Source organism: Cupressus sempervirens, chromosome 8, assembly GCF_028749045.1.
Source record: "Cupressus sempervirens isolate cs-2001-9-10 chromosome 8, ASM2874904v1, whole genome shotgun sequence".
NCBI classification, from domain to species: domain Eukaryota; kingdom Viridiplantae; phylum Streptophyta; class Pinopsida; order Cupressales; family Cupressaceae; genus Cupressus; species Cupressus sempervirens.
The window spans coordinates 354,621,559-354,649,474 of NC_143125.1; the positions used below are offsets into that span (position 1 = coordinate 354,621,559).

Sequence of the window (27,916 nt, forward strand, 5' to 3'; positions counted from 1 at the left end):
CCTTTTGCAGGTTGATTAGATGTCCACATAGGCTTTGATTTGCATTCAAATGCTCTATGTCCATACTTTTTGCAGTTGTAGCAGTGACCTTCAAATCTTGGTGTCCTCATGGTCTTGGTTCTACATTCATGTGCTTGATGTTCTTGCTTTTTGCACTTGTGAAAAAAGCTTGCATTTGTAGGCTTATCATGCTGATGACTGTTCTTGCTCCTACATACATTAGAAGTATGTCCCTTTTTACCACATAAATGACAAGTAGGTTTAGTGTTCTTACCTTTGTTACTCCTTTCTTCTATAGTCTTGGATGATTCTCCTTGCTCAGTGCTGGTGTAACCAAGTCCCGAAGTATCATTACTAGCCCTTGGTGATTTCAATAGTTGCTCAAAGTACTTGATAGCCTCATTGGGTTTGTTGAAACTTTATGCTATCTCCTTCTCTCTTTTCAATTCATTTTGCATTCTCAAGGTAGAAATATCAATATTCTTTATGTTTAGCCCATGATGAGCATTCATCATCTGACTTAAGGTGTCCAGCTGCATGTTTGAGATTCTTTCAAACTCAATTGTCTTCTCTTCCAATCTATTGGTAAGATTTCTCTTGTCATCTTCTATCATGACTTTGTCTTCAATGGCTCTCTTATTTTTTTTAGTCACTTCACAAAGCATTATGGCTTGTGATTCTTGTTCAAGCTTGAGTATTCTAATTTCTTCAGCTTGTACTCTATTTTTCTCCATCAATTCAGCTATTGCTGCATCAAATATCTTGGGATCACCATCGAAAAACACTTGTGTGGTATCAATCTCCTTGTAGTGTATGTCATTTTCAACTATGGCTATATCCTTCCTTCCTTTTAAGGACTTTCTCAATTCTTCTCTGGCTTCTTCCAATTTGTGTAGAGTGAGGTGCACATTAATCACCTGATTGTCTATGATATTCCCAAGTTTAAAGACTTCCATCTTCAAACCTTTTCTCTAAGCTGTTAGGCTTCCCCTTGTGAGAACCAGTGCTCTGATACCAATTGTTGAAATATTCAAAATGGGAAGAGTACTTTTGAGAGGGGGGGGGGGGGGGGGGGGGTGTGAATTAGAAGTACCACACTTTAGCCTTTTCAACTCCTTTAAAACAAATAACTGAATGTAAACTACATGTATGTAAACATATTAAATAAACATAAAATAGACACCTGCATTAACACACATAACACCAGATTTGGTAACCCAGAAACCCTCCAGGAATAAGAAGGTAAAACTAGCGTGGGGATGATACCCACAAAAATTACTGTAGCAATAATTGTTTGACCACTTCTGATGGTTTGCCCTATGAAAGGCCTGCCCTATTAAAGGCTTTACACAGTGTCAATAGTGGCTTGGTTAAAGGATTTACAAACACTTTACATGAAGTGTCACCCTATTAAAGGATTTAATCACCTCTTCAAAGGATCTACAAAATAGTTGTTAAGCTAACCTATCAACGTAGGGTTTTCACTATCTAATAAAATTGCCAGTGAGTATTAGAAACCTTTGACCTAATTGCTTACAATCTTCAATTGCTGATTTCAGGCACTTGATTTGCTCACTCAAATGTGATCCTTGCTTGATCTGATATCTGTTCGTATCCCTTGTACTATTCTAATCAATTAGATATGTAATTGTTGCTCAATCCACTAAGTTTGTGATGCCCTTGCTGTTTGCCCTATTCTGCAATTTTGCTATCTTCTTAGCAACTTCTTTAACTTCTATTCAGCAATATAAAATCATGGGGTCTAAGCCTCCTTATAAAGACTCTGTAGACTTAGGGTTAGGTATGGATCTATGATCCATATTGAATCTTGAATTCCCGCTTATTCCTTGCATTTTTCTCATTGGTTGCATGCCTTCTCCATTTTTTTGATTGGTTGCATGCTGATTGCATAGGAAATATAAAAGATTTGATCTTATCCTTATCATCCTTCAAAATCCTTCAATGTCGACTTAGAAAATAGTTTACATTTGAGTTTATGAGGGCACAAACTCATATGTTGATGCTGTGTTACCCGACACATACTGGACTACTGATGCTCGACACATATATTATCCTACTTTGCTCAACATCTCTTGCATTCTTTCTTGCTCAGAACATGTATGACTCTGGCTTACTCGACATATGTAGCGTTCTAACTTGCTCGACATCAACTATAACTCAGCACCTGTATAATGCTCAACACCTAAAGTCACTCGACATCTATTGGAAATCTAACTTGGCATACATAGTGTACTCGGCTTCAATGTAGAAAGTGGTTAAATGCGTTGACACTCAAATGTCAAAACCATTCTAAAACCAACAGGATGGGGTCGAGAGGGCCAAACTTTCTCCATTCTCCTCAAAGCTTCTCATGGCCTTAGCCATAACCTCCTTTGAAGACCCCAATTTTAGCCTTTTCAGGGTAAACATCCCCCATTGGCTCAAATTATTTATTTTAGAACTCCCCTCTACCCCCATATATGGTATTGGGTTCTTTATAGGCATTACCAACATCGTGGTCTGTCTCCTAGCGGTTGAGCCTGAGGACACCAGCAGTATCATTACTGAAATCACTTGGCTTCTTGAGTGATCCTTACCAAAAGTTATCACACCTTGAGTGGCCATCTCAAGGGGACCATTTTCACCCATCTCCAGTGCTTGGTTAGCATTAACTTCTCCCACTATTGGGGGTTTCGAAAGGTCATCAATCTCTCTCCTAAATGGGTATTCCTCAATCTCTACTCCTTAGCTTCCATTGTCGTCACCTTAGGCATCTTAACAATCTCTTCCACCTTACCTTCCCTCTTGTCCTCCTCAACTTTCTTACTACTAGGACAGTCTTCCATAATTTCAATTTCAACTTTCTCAGGGAAGGATGAAGGTTCCCTGACCAAGACAGAGTCCTCAACAATGCCTGGCGTATCCACCTTCTGTTTGTCCTTCATAGAAATGGAAGAGAAAGTCGACAACACATGTCCAAAGCAACCGTAATTTTGGAAATACAATCCTACATTATCATATTCTATCGAATAGACCCTTTTCCCCCATTTAGCGGACAATGTGATCATGGTTGAGAGAGTTTGATTAATGGTGACATTCACATAGAATCTAGTGAAAACACGTCTAGATTCAAGTAGAGTTACTTGGTTAGTAGTGACAAAATGTCCAAAAGTGTTTCCAATATATCTTAGGATCTTTTCATCCCAAAACTCTAGTGGTAGTCTAGGTAGGTGGACCTAAACCAGGGCCAGGCTTTAAAGCTCTTGAGTGACATCAAAGCTTGGGTGCCATTTTGCCAGTGATAGATAGTGTTTACCATAGTACTAGGTCCTAGACAGGACGACCACCAAGTCCTCCACCAAAGTCAAATGAAAGTGTAAGAGACCATTAGGCATTGCCGAAACACTAACACTTCCCTTCACCTTCAATTTCTATACAACCCATTTCCTCGTCATCTTAATCGAAGGTCTGAAGGAAATAAACCTACCAACAATACAATGTTTGATGGAGGCAGTAGCATTGTCCACAACATATTATCCGAGAAAGTGATTTCCAGTCCTACAGCTCCATGGGTGACCTTGGAAGTTTCATGCTCAGTGTTCTTGTTCACCCACAAGGATATTCTTCAACCCATCTTTGTGGGGGGGGGGAGAATAGACTCAGTGGACCCAACATCAATACAAGTAGAGTCAACTCCATAACCCGACAAGGGGGTTCAGAGGTGCATACTTGACCCAATGCTATAAACAACATAGGGGAATCTTCTCTATGAAGGTCCAACACCATGTGCAGGTCCGGGCACACTGAGACATTGAGCATGCCGAGGCCCTCTAGGGCCACAAAAATTCAAAATTCAAATCGAGGGGGGAGCAAGAAATTGCAAAGCGAAAAATTTTAAATGAGAAAATGTTGAATATAACTTGTAGTAGAATAAGTGTATTAACTACGTAGGTATTTATTTACTTAAAATTTTGTGCTTTCTTAAAACTTGCTAAATACCTTTGAATTGATTTTGTTTCTATTTCTTGATAAAAAAAAATCTCATAACAAAATTATAGATATAATTTTTAAAAAAAATCAGACATCTTGATAAAAAATGTAACATAACAAAAGAATTCATTAATAACTTATTATAAATATACTTTTGAAATTTTATTATATAGAAGATTTTTTTGTGAGTCAATAATTGATGATTTGAAGAGAATAATACATATTTAATGTTAGTTGAACAAGTTTTTTGTTCTTACATAATAACAAAAATATAAGTACCATTAATTTTCAAAGCTCTTACTATTTTATATTGATTGATGCAATCTTTAAGCTTTATTCTTGAGTTTCCCTTTTCCAAAATTTAACAAAAAACACATCATGGAATGGTCCTATGCAAAGGCCTTTATTGTTAAAAAAATATTTTATCTATAAATCTTTAAGAATTAATGCTGCACATTTGAAACAAATCAAAAATAATAAAGAAGATTCAAATTTTATAAAAGAAACTAAAAGTTTATAAATTTATGAATCTTTCAACATTAATTATTCTAAACATTTTATAGAAATAGAGGGAAAATTATAAGTTTACCAATAATGTAAAAAATAAACTTAAATTTCTAAAATATTTTTTTTTTGACATTCAAACTCATACATAACCTCATTAGTTCCTACTGTAGGTAGGAAACTATAGCATTCAATGCACTTCAACTTTTTAATTTGTTTGTTCAATTAGAACAATTTATTATTTAAATACTTTTTGAGCTATAGAGTTTTCATATTTATTGCATTAAAACTAATTCAACACAATATATTTATTGACATTTTGATTGGTTGTTTTTGCTAGAGTAGGGAGTGTAGCTTTTTCATATTTTTGTCCAATCAAAACAATTTATTATTCAATTACTTTTTGCAACTCTAAAGTTTTATATGAAATAATTCACAAATCCGTCTCAATTTGATTTTTTTAATAATGTGGAAGAAATTATTGTTCTTAAAATAAATCTATCCTCAATATTTGGTAAAGTTAATGAAAAATTCTATTTTTTTCCCTAAGGAAATCTCTAATATTTATTTTAATTGTTAAACAATACTTACATTAGTATTATTTCTTTCTATTAAACTCAACAAAAATCAAAACTACTATTACAAAATAAACCAAAACTACTAAACTACTATAGGCAGGAAATAAACGTCCTTGTTAAGATAAAAGAATAATTTCAAAACATATACTATTAAAACAAAATCACATAAAAACATTTTTATTCAAAAATTATCACAAAAAATGATTACCTTTACCTTTCCCGTATTTCCAATATTTTATTGCATCAAAAATAGAAGTTTATGTAATTGTTAGATTAGTTGATAACCTTTTTATCTAAGTTTTTAAGAAATGAGCAAAGCTGAACTATATTACATACACACAACTATTCAAATAAACCATGTCCTTTTAATAAAAGTGAACAATAAAATGGTATTACAACTATGCTTTATAATTGTTTAACTATAATCTAGCAAGTACTTTTGATCATTATTTCAATTATAACACCTTTTTATTTTCCGGTAATTAACTATTTGATCTTGATAGAAAATAGAGCTCACACAAACGAAATGGTAACTATATTTAAGACAACTATTTCATTTTTTATCTTTATAAATTGTACACTCACACAAATTTTTCAAAATAAATGTTCAACATATAAACAATAACTAACTAAACATTTTTTTTTAAAATACAACATTTAATCAGTTTTAACAAATTAAAATAAAACTATCCAAGTTAGAATTTTGAAATAACATTCTATTAATATCCTTTACCAAAGGCACTTAAAGATTTAGAAGATAGATTTAAAAAACCACCCATTGATCCATTATTTTAAAACTCTATACCCTATAAGAGAGAACCATTTAATCTTAATTAAGATTTGCACAAAGGAGGGAATACCTAGACTTTACAAGTTCACAAACAAAATGAACAAATTACTTCATAGAATGAAGTTGTGTATAACATTCCAAAGATGTTAGTGATTATCCGAAACAATTTGCACCATATGATTACTATTTAGCAGTGATAATTGGATACTTTCACCTAGGACAAAAGATATTTATATAACATAAACTCTCAAATAATTATAGTTGGAAGCTCCAAGATAAATTTTGTCAGAATTTGATCATAATAGCTTGGATAAATATAAAAAAAAGGGAGATTGTTGAGTAAAGAAGAGAGAGCACATCGATAAAACTTAATAAAAATAGTGTTTCCTTTTTTATGGGAGTTGGTCTTGAAGTAGCTAATCTATAAGCTTTTCCCCCAAGAAAAAACTACAACAATTGAACATGCTTTACACAAAGTCCCTTTTCAACTCAATCCAATTGCAATCTTTCCAAATATAATGTTCAAATAAATAAATAAAGAAAGTTTCTATTTTCTATTGCCAGAAAGAAAAATTATCTGACAAAATAGTGACAACTATTTTGATAAATAAAAACTTTCAAGGAGCAAAGACAAATAGCCTATCAGCTAAAATATGTAGCAATATTACTTGACTTTTATACATTGAGTGTTAATTATTTTAAAAGAATTTAGTTTTTATTGGGTTCACTAATATTCTAGAGGACTAAGGACTAAACAAACTCTTAATTAGAAAATTAACTCTATAGTAGGAAGAGTATTGAACTTATAAATTTTTAGTGAAATCAAGATTAATCACATTTATAGGTAATAGAAAAGCAAGTATTAAATTTGTACAATATTTGAACCTTAAAAGAGGTTAGTCATGCATATATACCTCTATTCTATATTAAAAATTAATTCTATACTATCAATTTGAAAAATTTCCTTTAATTTTAGATCTTTCATCCACCTACCCCTCGCACCTCTTTGTGATGCAAGTGTAATCATTCCATACTTTAAATGTCTATAAAAGTGTAAATTATTAACATGGGAAATCCACTATTATCAAGTTAAATTGTATTAGTATTAGTATTATTATTATTATTTTTAAAAAATGTTTTGAAGTCCAATCCTTTTTGGCTACCTCGAGAACCAACGAACTTCAAGTGAGAAACAACCAAAAAATAAAATAAAAAAATACAATCGGCAGACATTAAATATATAAGTTCGAAATGGAAAGCCGAGCGAGGAATGCATACAAAGCATTCCCCGTTTTCGATTTCCTCCTTCCCTTTGCTTCCATTAAATGAAATAATTTTATCTGTTTTGAGCAGGCAAGTAATTTCCATCCTGGACAAACGAGATCCAGGCGAAGCTAAATTAGGTTCCGTTGGATCCAAACCTACAGTTATCAAAATGGGTAAGGAGCTCTGGTTTTTATGCTCGGCTCTCTATCTGCTCACGACAGCCTTTGCTTCAGAATACGACCACAAGGCAAGCAACTGGACTCTCTTGGTTTCCTAAGTGCAATTTTCACTGTAGTGGAAAAGCTTTCAATAGTTTACCTTATAAAACCCTAGATTTCTTGTGTTTTATATTTTAATTGGCAACGAGTTTACAAGAAGTGAACCCCGAATCAATGCCTGCTTTGAAGCCTCTGAATTAAACTAGTAATCATGCTGGATCTAAATTCCTTTTTGTATTTTACTTATTGGATTGCTAGATCAGCCCTGCCTAGCCTCTGTGATGCTAATGGCTATGGGGGCATTGTGCTTTGCTTTCCATTACGAACTAGGCAAGATCTCTGAAAGAAGCCTATTAGGATTTAGTTTTAGCTTTATAGCCAAGTGACGGATCGATTGATTATCCCTGGTCTCTTGATTCATTACTTTGGAGACCGAATAAATTCTGCCGCGAGTTCCAACTGCGCTAAGTCATACTGTAAATCGAGTGATTGATTTTTCTGACAGCTAGATCTGCATTGTGTTGTGCCTGTGATTTTTTTGAGCTTGTGAAGACCAAACTGCTTGCCGTCACCTACTAAAACTCTAGGTTCAAAGATTGGGTGTCGAGTAATAACCCCGGTAGCCAAGGAATTTATTATTTCTTTCAAAGGAAAAGGAATGGCCTCAGTCCTATCAACAGTAAAAGCTAAAATTCCTGCACAGTTTAATCTGCATCTAGAACTGGACGTGTCCCTACAGGAACAAGATTGATATGCCAAGTTGAACTTGGTTTAGATTAATTGGCCTTTGAATCACAACTGGTCAAAAAAGATTATGACGAAGTGGAAAATGCCGAATTACACATATTTTTACCAAAACAATAAATAATGTGCCCAAATTGAAATCACAACTTCACAACATATTTTTACCAAAACAATAAAGAATATGGCCAAGCTGAAATCACTATGAAATCGTTTGGCTTTGTTTAGATTCGTTTGCAAATTTATCATTCATCATGGCAAAGAAATTTTGTCCAGCTGTAATTGTCTGTCTGTTTTACGTCGTCACATTCTGAGAGAAAAAAAATGATTTGGTTGTCATTTTATATTTTTTTCTACTTCAAAGATGGATAAGTCTTATAGTATTACAAATCTTACCATTTCTGCAATTTAGGCCAAGTCAGACTTTCCGGACTTATTTTGGGTGCTCTAGGATTCCAAATGCAGAATCTATGAGTTTGGTTTGAGTCAGATATGCTGTCTTATTGAGTAGTGATAGTGATATTGTATCACAATTTCAGACAGAAACTTTACTGTGTTTAACTTTTTACTCACGCCCAAATGATCTTAGAGCTTGTGAGGCTAATGAGGTTTTGCATGAAAATGAAGTTCTGGCAGTTTACACTATTAATGTTGTTTTGTTAATAAATCTGGGACTATGAACCCTATTAGGTGTTATTGGCTTGAGAAGGATAAGTAATCTCTGCAATGGAGGGGAATTAAGCAAGTTTTGAATGACTTGCTCTGACAAATGGTGTATTGGCTGGATTAGCTTGTCTTCCACTGCATGCAAACCACTGGAAGACTCGTATCTCATACATTTGCATTAGCGACTCATTGGATGCATCATTATTTATGGTTTGGATCATGAGAATTATTGTTTAGTGTGTCCCAGGTGCCTGGCACAAGGGTTCATTATATGCGTAACTAAATTGTATATTAGGACATCTTGGTGCACTACATCTCTTGTGTATTGTATAGTCTATTCTGCATATCACTGTTATTTATGTGGCATGCCTGTGTTAATTCTAAGTATATACCCGATTATAAGGAGTTCAGAGTATTAATGTTGTAGCTTCGGTCAGTTCGATTTGATCAAGGAACAAAACTGTTTTTATCAATAATGAAAATCATTATGTTCTAGCAATATCTTTGACTAATAATAAGTAGATATTTATATGTATATCTATCACACACACACACACACACACACACTTGAGATTAATAAATATTTATTATATATAATTCCCTGAATATCTAATCCTTATTAATCAGAGATACAATATTGATAATCGATTCGATTGAATATTTAAATAATTCTGCGCTAAGAATTATTTTTGATGCCTGATAATAATATCGATCGATGACTATGAAATAATCTCTCAACAAGCTGAGTATATAGTGATCACATTCATGATGATATCACTGAGTAACATCGACCACAATTATTATGTTGCCAAAGTAACAGCGATAACTATCCTTGTGTTATCGAGTTACAGCGATTATTGTAGTTGTAATTTGACATGAATAATTTGTTAGTTATGCTTATTTGGTGATAGAGCATGTCTTGTATAGAGGCATGCTGCTACGTGGACTTGGTCCACGTTGGAACATGTCTCTATATGAGACATGCCTCCTTGAATCATACTTCTACTCATATTGGGCCTGCACTTGGAAAACACATCAATACACTGCAGTGCCATTACAAAGTCGCAGAGCTCCGTTAATATTTTATGAAATTCATGCTTTCAGGTTGACAACCCTGTTCAAGACAGCAAAAGGAGTTATATTAGTCACCATATCAAAGAGCACATCTATATCAAGAAAGAAAAATTAAGGTATCACATCTGATCTTATTTCCTCAATACAGAGGAATCAGTTCTTGGTTCATAGACTATAGAAATCTAACCTAAGGTTATGTCTTGTCTAAAAACTAAAAACTGCATAGTTAAATCACCTCAAGGCTCAAACACATTTTAATTATCCTATACTACACGGGCATCCTGGCCCACAAACATATCTTGTGTTGTGTGATCTATTTTGTATTTCTACAATTTTTAAAATTATTATTTCTCTAATATCTGTTGTTATATGGAGGGATCCTAACATGCTTCTCCATGTATTTTCCACCCTTATCCTTATATGTGTAACAGTGGGCTGAGGTTCAACTTATGTGGCCTGTGTTTTCTGTGACGCCCCATCCTGCCCAATGGTGTAAGCTAGTGTTTATGTCATTGCTCTGCTCTTGACAAGGGATTTAAAGTTTGCACAACACATTTTCTGAGCATATGATAGTATTTACATTCTTGTTTGTGGCTTCATCAGAGATTATTATCTCTTTGTCATTATGTATGCTTTATTGAGGAGACTTGTTATGCTGTGACTATTTTCTTGGCTTCATCTTTGAATTGTTAGTATTCAAGGCGTTTGCGACCAGCTTCCCCTTTTTGCATCAGTTATCACATTGTTTCTTGATATGATAAGCCTCATGTTCATTGCCTGGTTATTGATGACAATACCAATGTCCTATGAATAGACAAATGCCATCTCTTCATTTATATTCCTGCTGGTCTTTCCACCCCATTGTGTTCTTGGGTTCCATAATCAAATTCCGTTGATGCTAGGAGCTTTCAAGATTACAGGTGGAGTCTAATATTTCTTGATTAACCAAAAAATCTTTGCTTTTTGCACTCGGGCCATTTCTTCACTTTGAACTGATGGTTTGTTGCTTGTATTTTTGTTTATCTTTATGCTTCTATACAAATTTAAATGGGATGAGGCCTTGTCCTGAGATATCTGTCTATTTCATTCTTTCCACAATGGAACAACCATCTTTTGAAATCTCTGTGACTGAGATTTGGATTGTTAGTATTCAAGTCATTTGCAACCAGCTTCCCATTTTTCCATATGAATTCAATTATCACATTGTTTTTTGATATGATAAGCCCCATTTTCATTGCCTGGTTATTGATGTTAATACCAATGTCCTTTGAATAGATGAATGCCATCTTCCGCCCTATTCTGTTCATGGGTTCCATAATCAAATTTTATTGATTCCAGGAACTTTCAAGAATACAAGTGGCAGAATTTCATATTTCTTGATTAACCAAAAATTCTTTGCTTTTTGCAGGGTCATTTCTTCACATTGAACATATTTTTTTAGCTTGTATCTTTGCTTATCTTTATGCTTCTATACAATTTTTCATGGAATGAGGCATTGTCCTGAGACATTTCTCTATTTCTTTCGTTCCACAATATCAGCAGAACAACCATCTTTTGAAATTTCTTTGTTTGCCTATCACTGTTTCAGGTCAATTTTGCTACCCATGCATAGACATTTGTTGGACACCGATTGCAAGACAGAGATTTCCACTAGCCTGAGCCAAAATTACATAGAGAAGGAATACTTTCAACTCTCACTCTATGTTTTCTTGTTTGTGTGAGGCTGGCTGAGATGGACCAGGAAACCTCTTTTTTCTAGATTTCATTCAGTTAAATTGATGTTTAATATGGCCAGCCAATTAAGAACCGAGGTTTTTGGAAGAGCTCGATGCCTCAATCAAACTGACAAACTGGGTGCTTCTGTAATCCAAAGTCTTCTTGGATGAGGGATCTGTATCCATATTTTTCAGAGCACCCAGCGGGTCTTTACTCCAGCCCAAACTGGTGAATTGATGTCAATATCATCGGGGCACTCAGTTTGCACAAGAACTGATTTGAGCTTGTTCTCTTTTGAAGGTCATCATGAAGAGTTTGGCTGATCAAACCACATTCTTTAGTATCAGTGGCGTAGCCCTTATACTTGGTGTTTGCTTGTCTGTACAGTCTCAAGTTCTCTGATGAGAAATTTCAATAAGCACCTGGATAAGTCTCCGAGGGGCTTCCTAGAATCTTGCATTTCTGCTTGTTCTCACATCCCACTTAAACATTGGTTGGATGAGAGTTTTGTATGAAAGGATTTACTTCCTTATAACAGATGCTCCATCTGGCTCATCTGAAATTTATTGGGATCATGTCGTTTCAAATACTTTTTGTTGCGGAATTATTGTTGCTTTACACATTTTAAGATATCACATTCATCATTATCTTTCAAGAAGGTGCAACAGAGGCCATTTCCCTTTCGCCTAGTACCATTTATTTTTCTTAGACCTGCCTGATCTTTTCCAATTCTAAGATGGGTGCCAGTTTCAGTTGGAGATTATCCAACCAACTTGACTACTTCAGAGTTTGGCTTCTTGGTTCTATGTTGTGGAGAAACAGCTAGGGAGTTATTTATGTTTAATGGTTGCCTGAAAACTTGTTTGTCTTCTTGCTGTTTTAAACAGTTTTTCCTTCAGATTTAGGAACTATCCTTTTTAAGCTGTAAAAACAAGTGGCTTTGATAGGTCCACATGCACCCAAATATTTGCAAAATCTGAAAAATTTCTTTTTATCATGGTGTTTGATTAATATATACTTAAATCATTGAGTTATGATTCATTTATGATTGACTCTGCTTTAAATTTCTGGCAGCAGAATGTGCAATCTAAACTACACATTACTGGCAGATAATCTCAAGAGATATCTAACAGGACCACTTCTTTATAAACAGCCCAGACTTTCCACAGCAATCATGTAGCATCCTGAAAGGAATATATTGTAATATCTGATCAAATTAAATTTACTCCACAAAATTCGAATGTTAATGGGTGTTTGTACTCACAGAACTCATGATTTGGCTGTAATTCTGGTACAAATAATTACATAACAAATAATGGCAATGCATTAGAGACAGCGATCCGGATCAACCCATTGGTATTTAAGTATTGTGAGTTCTATGCATTATAGTGACCGACATTCTTGGTAGACTGAGTACTTGCCGAATTGCCAAGAACTGGTTGAGTTATATGCAAATGTGTTTTTAGTATTTATAGTAGCTAGGGAATCTTGCTGAGTATTTTTTGGCAAGAACTCACCGAGTTTTTGGCGAGTACTTGCTAGAAACTCAGTGAGATTGACAAAACAACACATTAGAGTCCAGACACATAAAAAATGCAAAAGATGAAAAAAAGGCAAAAATAATAAAAAAGATCAGAATTTTCCCCTATAACTCTTGTGAATTGGGATCTCCACTCCTAGACCCCACTAGTTTTTGGGATCTCTTTTCAAATGAGAAATTTGATTACAATGAGGTGTTTGGGAGTGGAGACCGGAACCAACAATTTAGACAATTATCTTTAGCAATATAAAAATATCATTGATCAATGATGAAGTATCATACTACGAGGATCCAAAACTCAAATGTGTCGCTATTATTATAAAATACAATATGACCTTCAACCTTGCACAAGAAAGGTAGACAACAAATCAGAGTTCATTGGTTTGGCCAAAATGGAATCACAAATACATCTTCAATGTCGAGCATGGGGCTATAATGGCGTGCAAAGATTGGAACCTCTCCCCAGTTCTCACTAGACTATGGAAGATGAAGATGTCAAATGTTGTAACATGCAGAAATCATGATGAGAATTTTCAGAGCAAATCATTATAAATTTCAAATTTGTAATAGTTTTCATCTAAATACTGTATCTAGATTTTGAATGATGATGTCATTTTGTACTCAGTTTGTATTCAAATTAATAAAATTTAATAGAAAACATTTTTGTACTTGTTAGATATATTTAGCCTTTGAATTTTGCAAAAAATTTAGAAACACATTTAAGCATTTTTTTGTGTTGCTGAGGTTTTTACAGAATTGCAAATTTTGCATTGCTTTAGTTTTTACCAAGTATGCATCTGCCAACTATGTTTAGCAATTTGCTGCCATTCAGATGCAACTCGCTAATCAGTTTTATGGCACCCTCAGCCGAGCATGAAGCAATAGAAAAACATTCTGTGGCAATCTTATTCAAACATTTGGCCAATAATAAAACAATGATATGACTATTCTTAATAAGCAAATAACAACTGCATGAACTGGTTAATATGAGCAGTCATAGGAGTAATACAAACTATATTTGTTTTAAAAAAGGATAATTCTTTAATTACAAATTAAAAATTAGTCAGATCTACACAATGATGATCTTTGTGTGGGATTACTCCACTGTTCTGTGGGTTTGCCTTCCAATTCTAGATCTGGAGGGTTTTTGTTTTCAGGTTAATTGTACCAATGTTCCAGGATCCTCAAGGAATAAAAAATAGACTCCTTCCTCTTTGCTTGGTCATCACTCTTCAAATTCTTCTTGGTTAATAAACTTCATTATAATTTCATTTTGGAATTAAAATCCTTTGTCTTCTGCTATTCTCAATTACTAATTTCCCCTTGCACTTTGTTGTAAAAATATTCAAATACTTTTGAATATTTAATCTTAAGCTGAAATTGATCAATCCCCATTTGTACCCCTGAAGTGAAATTACCAAATTGATTTTGAAAGTCCAGTCTACGTCTAATTTTGAAGAGGCGGCATTACAAATCAGCTTCATATTTCTAATGGCAGACTGTGCAAATTAAGCTACACTGACTCTGGTGTCAGATAATCTTAAGTGATTTCCGACAGAACTACTGCTTCATAAACAGTTCAGACTTTACACATGGCCATAGTTCAGTATAAAAAATATATTCTTATTTGGGTTGAAAGATGCACTGTTTTGAATGTTGATTTCAAAATTTCCTTATTCAAAGTATTTTTTGTTTGATTGTTCCTCCAAATCTACATCTCAGGCCAAGTTTTCATAGTTTGCCTATTAGAACTTGAACAACTTATATTGTAATTTCTGCACCAATCACTTCCTGGACTACATCTACCATGTGCTTGTCCTTTTCATTTTTGAAGCATTTGGATTGTAATAGACTAATAATATAATTAATTCTATACTTCAGACAGTTCCCAGATTCTTCATGACTCTCTGAGTCTTGGCAAGTTCTGTCTCCAGTCACTCTGGCTGAGCCCCCGTGACCTGTGGTTCTCTCGAAACTCAGCTAGGTAAAACCCCCCAAAACAGTGTTTTTGCCGAGTCCTGCTGAGTTTTTGCTGAGTCCCGCAGATTTTTGGCCAAGTCCTGAGTTGAGTCAGCCTTGCCAGTCTGCGTCGAGTCCAAGTCTGGGAACTATGATTTCAGAGGGCTCTTGCCATAACTGGATCTCCGCTGATTTTCATTTTACTCTTGAACTGTTATTAACAACTTCACATACAGAATCCCTAGTTTGTGTGCTTCCTTTTTTCTTTAAATACCATGCTTTGAATGCTCTGGCATTTATTTGTTCTGAACAATTGTTCAGTATATTTGCATGTGCCCTCTGTTCACCAAACTACCTAGATGTACCTGTACAAGCAATTTACTGTCTAAAATGCTGGGTGGTCTAGTGAGTATTTTGCAAAAGCCATCTGGGACTTGCAGGCATAGATTTAATTTTAGTACCATTTGGATTGGGCGAATTATAGTGAAAGACAAACCTTGGTGGTTGCGATGAAACACTCTCAACTTTACTGGACTGAAGATCTATTGATATAAGTCTTTATATTATTTTTTGGTTGGAACTTGTAAGCTCCTAGAAACACACCCTGAAGGAATGTACCACACAAAATAGACTTCCTTCGTCTTAATGGAATGGTTGGCATTATTGGTATCTATTCTTCCACAGTTGCTGGAAACCTAGATGTAGCAGCACTCTTTTCTGTCATGCCATGTACATGTGATAGTGACGGTAGAACAAACTTGGTGAAAAAATCTCAGCCTCGGCGGTGTGCTGACTCCTGTAGTACAAGTATTTTCTTATATTTTGTGATGGAGCACAGTTAGAAAATTGAACACTGTCTTGCTTTTGTGCTTTGATTTTTTGACACATTTTCTGTGACTCGTTTTTACCTTCACTCTTTTTTATCTTTTTAGTTGACCTACAGTTGATGGCTTGGTTTTGTTACTGTTACTTTCTAGTACGGTCCATATAATATATTGCATAACCAATACGGTTTCTCTCCGCCATCTGCCAATGGGTGAAGTTGCAGAACTAAAACTGGCACACAGATAAGTTTATAAACATAATATAGATGAATTGCTTTTATCCAATGATCATACACTTGAACAATTTAATATCTGGTAATCTTTTAATCGATTTTCTGATCCCTGTGTAAAATTAATAAATTTATAAACATTTGCATGCTTTTCATTGGAGTATTTTTTCAAAGTTCTTTGATCTGAATTTTACAATTTTGCAACAAACTGAAATAATTTGTGCCTTTCCTGTGAGCAGTATGGAGCAGGTGATCCTGTTACCTTATGGGTGAACAAAGTTGGCCCCTATAATAATCCTCAAGAAACATACAACTACTATAGTCTTCCTTTTTGTCATCCAGGGAAAAATGCTGTGCACAAATGGGGTGGTCTTGGTGAAGTTCTGGGAGGAAACGAGCTCATTGCCAGCCAAATTGAAATAAAATTCCGAAGTAAGGGACATTTTTTTTCACATTCTTTAGATTCAGGGGTGAAGTGCCACAGCAGCATCTATTATTAGAGTTAATAAACATACAAAAACTGCTAGTTTATTTTGGTCTATGCTCCTATTGTCCTAGAAGATTTGGTGGACCCAATTGTGAAAAAGGACTTTAGTTTTATTTGCTTAATTAATCATCTTTTTTCTGATACAGGTTAGATAATGTTAGGTCAAAAAACTACATGCGCTGGCACTCAATGTGCATTTAGAGTTTTCCTAACAGAGGTTGTTTTGTGGCAGAATCTGTTGAGAAAGGCACTATCTGTGAACTTGAACTTGATGCTGCAAAAGTGAAGCAGTTTAAGGATGCTATTGAGAATACCTACTGGTTTGAATTCTTTATGGGTGCGTCCTTTCTCCTTTTGTACAATGCTTGCTTATGCTAAACATGAATTTTGACAGGGTGATATGGTTTCCATTAACTAATATATAAAGTGATATTGATTGACCTGTGCTTAATTGTTTATCATGGATGGTGCATTGGTCTGCTGCTTCAGACGATTTGCCTTTATGGGGTATGTCAACTATTCTATTTGTTATCTATATGCCAACTATTCTATTTGTTATCAACCTTAAAATTTTTGTTACCATTGTTTTGTTTCATAGTTTCACTTGTCTATTAGGACATATGAGAGTGACTCTTTTTTCACAGGTTTTGTTGGTGAACAGCATGCACAGAAGAGCGATGACCAGAAGTATTTGTTATACACTCACAAGAATATTATTGTGAAATTCAACAATGATCAGGTCAGTTGAATGTGTATTATTTGCACTCTTTTAAAGTTTATTTCAATCATCTAGCACGATTGTTAGTTATTGCATTTGGATATCCTTTTCTGTTCATAAAATTCTCACCGAATTTGAATTGCAGATAATTCATGTCAACCTCACTCAGGAAAATCCCACTCCACTTACTGCTGGAAAGACATTGGAGCTTACTTATTCAGTAAAGTGGGTTGAGACAAATGTAACATTTGCTAGGCGTTTTGATGTATATTTAGACTACCCTTTCTTTGAACACCAGGTAAAATCGAGGAGTTCAAATTGTATCAATTGAATGAAGTTAACAACTAAGGCATATATAGTTACCTCTCTAAGCCTTCTAATGTTGATGGAATACTTTTATGATTCCATATACTATGCTTGAGAATAAGTCTTTATGAAAATAAATCAGGGTGGGCCTTTCGGGAAGAGATGATCATTGACTTCCTTTATGCCACAAAGTTTGTTTTGTCTCTGAAATAGGAAAGTCAAGTTTGCTTACTATGCTGTCTTCCTATAAACAGATCCACTGGTTCTCCATCTTCAATTCGTTCATGATGGTTATTTTTCTGACTGGTTTAGTATCAATGATCTTGATGCGAACTCTGAGAAATGACTATGCAAAATATGCTCGAGAGGACGATGATTTGGAAAGTTTGGTAAGTGATTATATGTACCTGTAATATGCTTTAATTGTTTTCTTTTCTATGTTTCTGCATTTTCCTGCAGGTTTTGTGCTTTTGATCTATAAAAACTTACCATGCAGACAGCAGTGATAACTAAAAATGAGAACATGCTTTAATTTTATTTATTGGTATTAGTATCATACTTTAGGATTTAGCTAGAAATTAGTCATTATGCATCTTTTGGTGCCTTCTTAATGCTGTGTGAGAGATTAAATAATGCTATTATTTGTTTTAAGATTGTGGGCTCGTTTCCTTGCAACAAAAAATTATGTTTTAATTTTGATCTCAGTTGTTTTCTTTTGTATAGGAGAGGGATGTCAGTGAAGAGTCAGGTTGGAAGCTTGTTCATGGAGATGTTTTTAGAACACCTAGAAGCTTGGTCATGCTGTCAGCGTTAGTTGGCACAGGAGCACAACTTGCTACACTTGTGCTTCTTGTCATCCTACTGGCAATCATCGGCATGCTATACATTGGGTATGTGAATTTATTGTTTTTGAGAATGTCGAAAGTTTTTCACAAAATGATACTGTCTTATTTGCTATTTCCTAGTGTAAGAAGTTAGGCACAAAATACCCCTACTTTTTCCTTGTGATCTTGTTGCAGCATAATATATGTTTGATTGTTAATTTGGCAATTTGCTCATAGATAATTTCTCTTTACAGGCATGGTATTTAAATTGTGTGCTCACTTTTACTGTATAAAATTAAGTTTGTTTTTTAGTTGTTTTTCAATATAATGTTTTTTAAAGACTGCAATTCTTTGGTAAAATCCTTCATTCCTCAACTCACAGTCTGCATAAATTTGATTAATTATTTTCTGATCAAGTTTACAACAGACATACACCAGACAAAATTGCAAGACAAATGAGAATAAAAGGAATTGATGCCACTTTCCTACTTGGTAGCTGATAGGCTATTATTGTTGAGGCTTCCACCGGAAAAAGTGATGTCTCATGCCAGCAAAATTTTGAGGGCAACAGTAAAGTTTGCAGTTGAAGAAGGAACGATTGAATGTTTTGTGGACACAACTGTAGACAACTGTAGGCATAGAAATTACTGCCTCATCACTGCCTTTGGCGTCTTCGGGGTCATTTTCTGAAAGCTGCGACGGCTGATTGTGGGGAGAAAGTTGTAGAATTGTTCCCAAATTTAAGTGTTAGGAATCTGGGTTTCACTTTTGTAATCTTTAAATATTTTTAATGCAGACGGTGGGCTTGATTTTGGGTGAAAGATATATTTGAATTGCCTCTTTCTTGAACTTTTTAGAGGAGGGGAAATAGGTATATTGGTTGAGTCTGATAAAGTCATGAGTTTGACTCCGGTGAAAGTGCTCCAATTAGTAATAATATTGTTCATATTTTTCCATAATTCTTAGCTCCTCATTTATTATCAATGTTGATCAACTCCTCAACCTGAGCTTCAAAAATTTAGTTCTGAATTCAACAGAGTCTTTCATCCAGCACTCAGGGTACATAGAAATTAGAAAGATATATACCCAAAAAAGGCAAACAGTAAAAATTAAACCAAAAAGAAACGAAAAAATGAGCCATTGTTTATAGTTCAAACAAAAGATACTCATATCTGTAATACACAAACCCATTAAATCTTCAAGTGGAAACCATAAAGTAAACAATAAGCTCAGACAACATTGCATGCCTCGTACATACGATTATTGGGAATCTGGTGGATCAAACATGACCAAAAATATAGCAGTGTTAAGTCACCAAAGCAATGGTTGGTGGTGGAAAAATATGAAGTGTTATTTTGTAGAGAATTGAATTTTAAAATTTGGCGGAAGAAAATGAATGGGGCTGTTTTATACACCAAGGGTGGTCAATCCTGCTTTCGCACAGACTTTTCTGAAAGATACAATCTATGTTGCCGATGTTGAATAGGCATCTGATGTTGCTGTTATTATTTTTAAAATTTGGGTTAAACAATTTTCTCCCACAATATGCAAACAAAGCTCAGATCTATATCTTCAAAATGTATTTATAGAATATATGACACTTCCAATCTTACTTTCTTTTGAACAAATCTTATTGTAAAGTAGCTACTGAAGTCTCTTTATACTTGACCAAATTACTGATATAATCTTTGAATGATCTGTCTCATATCTATATTTCTTTTTATTTATAAAAGATAATAATATTTTACCATCCATCTATTTTATTTGGAGGATGTGAAATAAACTGATATTTTATCATGCTATTTATGAAGATATCATACTAATATAAAAATAATTTGAAGATTGATAAATGAATTATTTGAAGAGATGAAAATCTTGAAAGTTGTTATATTATTTTTTTGACTCTTGATCATTTTTTAGACAACTTTTGGAAAATGGTTGCATTTCAGTATGATTTGAAAATTTAACAGATCCAATGGTTATGTAACCAAGGAAAATTAAAAGGGGAGCTTATTTTGAAAAAAGTTTAGTGTCTCTTCAATATGACTTAAGTTTTAGACTTTAGTTAGCTAGATAGATGCTTCCTTCTATAGGGCACACTATTTTGTGCTAAGATTCCTTTTATCCATCTTGAATCACCCTTCACCAATCAAATAGTGGGATGGGTAACGAAACATAAAATTCATCAATGTACATCACTTTCAACTTTGTCTATTTGAGAAACAAACAAGGAAATCAATTTGGCAATTTGTTTTGTGTTCTTGGAGTAGTGTCTCTAGAAGTTCTACATCAAGCATTTTTATTTGAAGTGTAATTATTCAACAAAATTATATGTATATAGAGGTGGCTATAAAGTGGAAAGTAAAAACATAAACTGTCAAGTTAACTAGCTTGAACCATCTGGTGGAAAATTGGGAAGTTGGAAAACACTTAAAGAAGAATGGGCTAACAAGGATACTATTAAAAATATTCGTTCCTTATAGCTTTCACATATAGAATGTGGATATGTTAACAAGTATAGCACTTTTATGTTGAAACAATTGGCAGAGAGAAGACAAAATGAAGATGAATGTGCAAAAGTGTTGAAAAAGGGAAATATAGCTTGTCTGAACAAGGTTATGATTAATGTCAAAGGCACTTGTCGAATGTGTATATCAAAAGGCACAACACTTTTAGGTGGATATAATTGGCAAATAGACCAAATGAAGATGAGCGTGCAAAAGTATCTATAAAAGGGAAATATAGAATAGATTGGGCATATGAAAAAAATGTAATTCTAAGTTTTAAATAGATCAAGGGGAAGGCTAAGGAGGAGAGGATGGGATAAAGAGGAGGAAGAGAAGCAGGAGAAGGAAAAGACATAAAAGAAGGACAAGGAGGAGCAGAATGGGAAGAAGGACAAAAAAATGAAAAGAAAAAGAAGAAGAGTAAAATGGGGAGGAGGAGAAGTGGTGAAGACAAAAAAGGATAAAATCAAGAAGAAAATGAGGAGAAGGCGAACAAATAGAAGAAAAAGTAGGAGAAGAAAAAGCAGAAGCCGTCGAAGAAGAATCCAAAGATCAAGAAGGAATATGAAGGATGAGAGGGAGGAGGAGGAGGAGGAGAAGAAGAAGAAGAAGAAGAAGAAGAAGAAAATACATCTAACCAATGTTTTCCTTTGAGAGATGCTAAAAAATGTAAAACAATGCATATACAATTTTAAGGAAAAAAGATGAAGCCCACTTGCAGAAACTTTCTACTTAACAAATCAAAGACTAAAAATCCAAAGAAGTCGTCTCCTCCATGTACTTGTTGATATATGCATTTTATTTATTGTTTCTTTATGGTTCAATGGAGTGCCAACTTTATGTCTTTCTATCATCATAATTATTGCACCCATTGCGGGTGCAAATGCTAGTCAATAAACTGTAGAATAAATTGAGGTTGGTAGAAGACAAGTGTAACCATAAAAAGTTTGAGTTTATGCTCATGTGGAACATCATGTATTGGAGGAATTGGTACTTTAAAACTTGAGTTTAGGAACATAATCAGGATATAAACATGACAGAATGGAAAAGTCACCCTTCGCAGAACTGTCTTGCAACAAAATATGTTGTTTCATTTTTGAAAACAGCTTCTGGTTTAGATTGTGTATGATTTTTTATCACCAACGTTTCGGATCACACTCTGTGATCCATCATATGATTTCATGCATCTCTTTCTGGCATCCTGATGATGGATCACAGAGTGTGATCTGACATGTTGATGATAAAAATTCATACACAATCTAAACCAGAAGCTGTTTTCAAAAATTCTAATGGATTGTGGAAAATTGATAACACTGATGTTGTTTCATATTTTCATTGGCGAAGCTGGAATTTTGGGGAGGGAGGACTACAATTTGAAGAGGGATTATATTGCTATAAATGGTGACAGGGGATGAGCGATTAGAAATATAAACATGACCCTCAACAGTAATAAACCTCTTAAAAAATAAAGTATTAAATATTAACCGATGGATTTAGCTGATTTTTCTCAGATACCTTATATAAACCCATTATAGCATGTATTTTAGGAGCAATCAAATGAATTTCACAAATTTATTATCTTTGATCTTAAATCTATTTATTCCCTGAAATAAGGAGATTGAAGGCCTCTTACACATTACTGTGAACAGTAAATAAACTTGTGATATTGCTACCAGTAAGCAATGTGGGCTTCAAAGATTTTACCTTGGAGGAAACTTTGTGGTTAAGTACACTTGAGATGGGTGACCTCCCAATGAGTCCTTGTGCTTCACCTCTATGAGCGACACGTAGATGCAATGAGTGCTAAGTAGGACTCATTGGGAGGTCACCCATCCAATGCTACTCCAGCTTAAAGGCACTTAACTTAGCCATAGAGTTTCTCACCTCTATGAGAAACACCTAGATGCAATGAAGTGTTCCATTCAATTTCATGAGAGATGGGTTCTTGTGAACCACTAATTGACCTACTCATAAAACACAGGTCAATGAGTTTGAACTCAAAAGCTACAAAGTTGAATCCTGATAGCAATATCACAATTTAACTTGCTGTGGAATATATCTTCTACTTAGTAGCAAGCTTCTTTAAAACTAAACTAGAAAATATGAATCTATACATTTGGCTGAGTTTTCTCAAATACCTTATAGTAATCCGTTACAAGCATGATGCTACCATTATCTTTGATTTTAGATCTATTAGATCCTTCAAATCAGGAGAGAGTTAATATGTTGGAATTTAAAATCAATTAATAGTTGTACGAGAATTTAAACATTTACCATTTGTACACCTGTGAAAATCCAAATTTCTCAGGACTCATGCAAACTTGAGCTGTGTCGAAGTTTTACTGATTTTGGGCAGCTTTGGGAGCCTTGACTTTGTAAAGATTCCACAAGATATGATAGACTCTACATGAGGTAGCTGCTTCTCATGGTTAATAAGGCTCCAAACAAGTACGTGAAAAATAGAAAATCAAAATATGTATGTTTGCCTTCTAGGAGGAAATTCTGGAAAGGAAAGTGTTGTAGATAGTAGTTTTCCACAATCCATTAGAGTTCTTTACTGTATTTTCTGGGCAGATTGTGTTACAATTTTTGGATCAATGTTTCGGATCACACTTTGTGATCCATCATCAGGATGAGAGAGCTGAAGGAAAGTGTTGTCACTTGTCCATAAAACAATTGATTTTACCTGCAGAAATTTCATATTTTATGGTTGAGAATTGGTTTGTCCACATCAATTATTATAGATTTTACAGACGGGCAATGATGAAAGTGGGATTTTCAATTTCTAAAATTTCAGTTTTCTTTATAGCTTCTCAGTTTGTCAGGTCTTTGTTGTTTGAGTTTCACTACACAAGTTGACCCACTTTCCAAAATTTGAACTGGTTTTCAAGATGAAGCAGTTTCGGGGCATCTCTTATAGTGAATACATTACTTCACACCTAAATAGCCATCTGAAGGGAAGGACCTGTATTGGCTCCGATTCATTACCTGTATTGGATCTGGTTCATTAGGTGGAATGCATAACATATTAACATGTAGAGTTGACAGGACAAATGTAGCTTTATAGGACACGACCAAGTGAGACATTAATTTGTTGTCCCTCCCTTGTATTGTTGGAGTCAGTAAGGGAACTGTCCTATACTTTGTGTAACCTTATATGGTCTTCCCCAAGGTCTACAAACTGTTGGTATATTTGTTTGTTATAGGTTTGTTTTATGTCTGTTGAGTTGTTAAAAGCAGCTTATATAAGCAGAGGATTTGATTCTCTAAATTAGGATTTGTGAATCCTATACTATGTACTTAATTTGATTGAATTGTAATAGAGAATATATAATTGCTGTCTGTAAAATTGACTCCTCATTTTTCTCCCAAAATCCCTAATATGATATCAGAGCAGGCGCAGTTAATGGGATTGAAGACCTTTTCCATCAAGTAGTAGGCCTGAATCAGTGCAATCCTAGCAGTTGCCGTGCTATTCCAATCCTTAGTTTCTTTGGCCATTAATAGCTTTAACCAAGCCCTGTGAATGGATTTCACATCTGGTTTTGTCAATTTTGATTCTTTGATTACCAGTTATCTGTTGCGTTTTGGAGCTTTATTGAAAGATTATTCAAATCAGATGAGGAAGCATAGCTACCATTACCGTACTATCCCCACTAATGCTCAGAATCCACACACAACACCTCTAGATTGAGAGACATCTGAGTCAATTGGCGATCTGGTTAAGATAATAATAGTTGACACGCAGTGTCCTTTGGCAGCAGTTTTATTTTCCTTCTCAGCTCCATAAGCTGGATTTTTTCTGTTATCAGAGCTTGAAAGGAGTCAAATGACAAGGCTAGGGACATGGGACGAGTATGAAATATATTTGATGATGACCAGCATTCTGTTGTGTGGAGTCAAAGAACTGAATGGAAGGAAACGTGAATGGGTAGAAGAAAATACAGAGACGTGGAGACAGTGCATGGGTTCAGATAACTTAATGGAAGGAAACGTGAATGGGCAGAAGAAAATATAGAGAGACGTTGCATGGGTGAAAGATACTATAGAAATTTCTTATTTATTTGATTACTCACAATGACTTTTGGATTATGCTATGTTGGCATGGCTGCTGGGATGTTGAAACTTTTTTGCGTGCAAAGGTTTATTGCAGCATATGTCAAGATACCTATATAGCTCACAGGTCCTTCCAAATATTTTTTACGACTTTTCAATGATGCTATCTCCCTCTGCAGTTTTTCTTTCTCAAAGCCTTTGCTAAGAAAATTGATGGCAGGGTAAAGGCAGAGCTTGACAGAATGTCTTTCCTTTGAAATCTATTCCCAAGGGTGTTGAGGTTTGCAATGTGGAGCAACATGATGGTCTTAGTTCTTCTAAGGACAATTATCAGGCATTGAAAGAGGTTATCCACAACATTGATCACATATTGAGTCAATTAGTCTAATAAGGTTTAATAGTTTTACATGCCATTTTGATTTAGTGTTTTTAAATGTCTTATTAGTTTATATATATATGTTTTATGGGTAATCTAAAAATCAATTTGCAGGGTCCAATTTCACAAGTTATTAATTGTAGTACCATAAAAATATGTTCAGAGTGTCAATAAACAATTAGATTTCAATTGTTTTGGACGTGCTTTGTCTTGTATGCGATGTTGAGAATCCATCTAACAAGAGAAATTGAGAATCAGTATGCAAATGTTTTCATGCTTCAGTAAATACATGATATATACATGGAAATATATATATTGTTAACATTGCATCATCTTTATCACATGTTCAATTAATCAATGCTAAACCAGAGGGAAACATCTAATTTTATGCTTTCCATTCAAATATATTAGTATAAAAGTAAACAGGTTATATTTGGACTTCTTTTTTGTAACCTAGGTAATGTATTAATGTGTTTTATACACGGGCAGTACAAAATACTGCTTACACATTCCTATGGTATTGCGAATTAAAATTAGTGTCTTATGTCAGCTTTACAAGTTTGAACTAACATGTAGCTTACTGATTCAGGCGTGGAGCAATTGTCACAACTTTTATTGTGTGCTATGCTCTGACTTCATTCATTTCTGGCTATGTGAGTGGAGGCTTGTATTCACGTAATGATGGTAAGTAACTGAGGAAAAAAATACTAACAATTGAATGTACCCTCTTGGTTCCCAATGCATCTTTATTATTTTGTTGGAAATGGATATTTTTAGCTCTTCGTTTCTTACACAAGGTGTACTTCAATGGTGTCGTCTCAGGCAAGCACTGGATAAAGTCAATGGTTCTTACGGCATCTCTTTTCCCATTTATGTGCTTTAGTATTGGCTTTATTTTGAACACAGTTGCTATATTCTACGGCTCTCTTGCTGCCATTCCTTTTGGGACCATGGTATGGGCATCTAAAGAGTTTACTTCCATTATTTGTCTTTGTTAACAATTTCATTATTAACAAACGTAAATGCTTTTTCCTTTAATGCAGGTGGTTGTTTTTATAATGTGGGCATTTATTTCTTTTCCTTTAGCACTTCTTGGGACAGTTGTTGGAAGAAATTGGAGTGGGGCTCCAAACAATCCTTGCCGTGTGAAGACAATTCCTCGTCCAATTCCAGAAAAAAAGTGGTATCTGACACCTGCAGTTGTATCATTGATGGGTGGTCTGCTTCCATTTGGAAGTATTTTTATCGAAATGTACTTTGTTTTCACGTCATTTTGGAATTACAAGGTAAGGGGTTGCTGGTGTTATTTTTTTTTCTGCATGCGAAAAACTGTCTAATATGGTTTATTGGACTCATTGTAGACACTAGGTGTACTTAAGCAAGAATCTGATCATGACGGACAAGTGGCAGTTATTAACTTTATAGGCGTTTTATTTTTTAGCTTGAAAACACACTTAGTTAACATTTTCTGAAGCTTTTCCAAATATTCAGTGAATTTGTTGAGTGCCAGTATTCTAAGATCATGTTTGTGAACTTGTTTTGAAGGTTTATTATGTTTATGGCTTCATGTTGCTGGTATTTTTGATTCTCATTATTGTGACAATTTGTGTCACAATTGTGGGAACATACTTCTTGCTTAATGCTGAAAACTATCACTGGCAATGGACATCCTTCTTCTCAGCTGCTTCAACGGCTGCCTATGTGTATCTCTATTCAATATACTACTATTATATGAAGACAAAGATGTCTGGGTTTTTCCAGACCAGTTTCTACTTTGGATACACATTAATGTTCTGCCTTGGTTTGGGCATCCTTTGTGGTGAGTTATTTTAAAATTTCAGTTTCTTGAAAATTTCATAGTTTCTATTCTAGCATACTTTTTGCCGAATGCTATTATATATTATGTGCATATTTACAACTTGCAGGAGCTGTTGGCTATTTGGGATCAACATTGTTTGTTAGACGGATTTATCGAAATATAAAATGTGATTGAGACAGAAAAGAAGAATATTTAGATCAGAACAGAGCAAAGGATATTTAATGCCTGAAGCTTTCAAAGTGGTCCCGTGCTTAGGACGTGCTTATTTCCAGGAAAGAGGTTCATTATTTGTTTTTGTAACAGAAAGAATTCCTGGGTAATGCTTTTTTGTATTATTGAACTCTAAGCAGGCAAAAATTGAGAATCACTTTTCTAGTATATCTGGCATCCTCGAGGAGAAAATTAGGGCAACACATTTTATATGTATTATTGATTAGCAGGACGATTATTTTTGTCAACAGATATTAATGAAAGGATGGCTTTTATGATGCGGGCCTTGTTAAGAGTGGCAGTGTAGGCCTTTTCACCATCTTTAGAGAGTATTGAATTCATATTGTTCTGAAAACTTCAACTTAGCTAATACTTTATAGGGACATAAGTGCTGGGATTTCTTCTTGAATTAACGACTCAAGTTGTGGTAATTAGGGTGTTTGCATGAAATATGAGACATGACATGCTCTCATGTTCTGCACTTTGTGATATTAATACTTTCTCTGTGTTATGATTC

The 27,916-nt window shown here is 34.5% G+C and overlaps 1 protein-coding gene across 1 annotated transcript; it reads left to right on the forward strand.

Moving 5' to 3' along the window:
* The first annotated feature begins 7,124 nt into the window (after positions 1-7,124).
* On the forward strand, positions 7,125-27,677 carry LOC149542800 (transmembrane 9 superfamily member 1). Its single transcript, XM_089797691.1, has 13 exons — positions 7,125-7,375; positions 16,336-16,528; positions 16,816-16,920; positions 17,073-17,090; positions 17,228-17,322; positions 17,447-17,599; positions 17,862-17,996; positions 18,331-18,497; positions 25,960-26,054; positions 26,193-26,323; positions 26,414-26,656; positions 26,916-27,189; positions 27,296-27,677. The coding sequence occupies exons 1-13, from the start codon at positions 7,133-7,135 to the stop codon at positions 27,361-27,363; spliced, it is 1,920 nt and encodes a 639-aa protein (XP_089653817.1). The 5' UTR covers positions 7,125-7,132; the 3' UTR covers positions 27,364-27,677.
* The last annotated feature ends 239 nt before the right edge of the window (positions 27,678-27,916 follow it).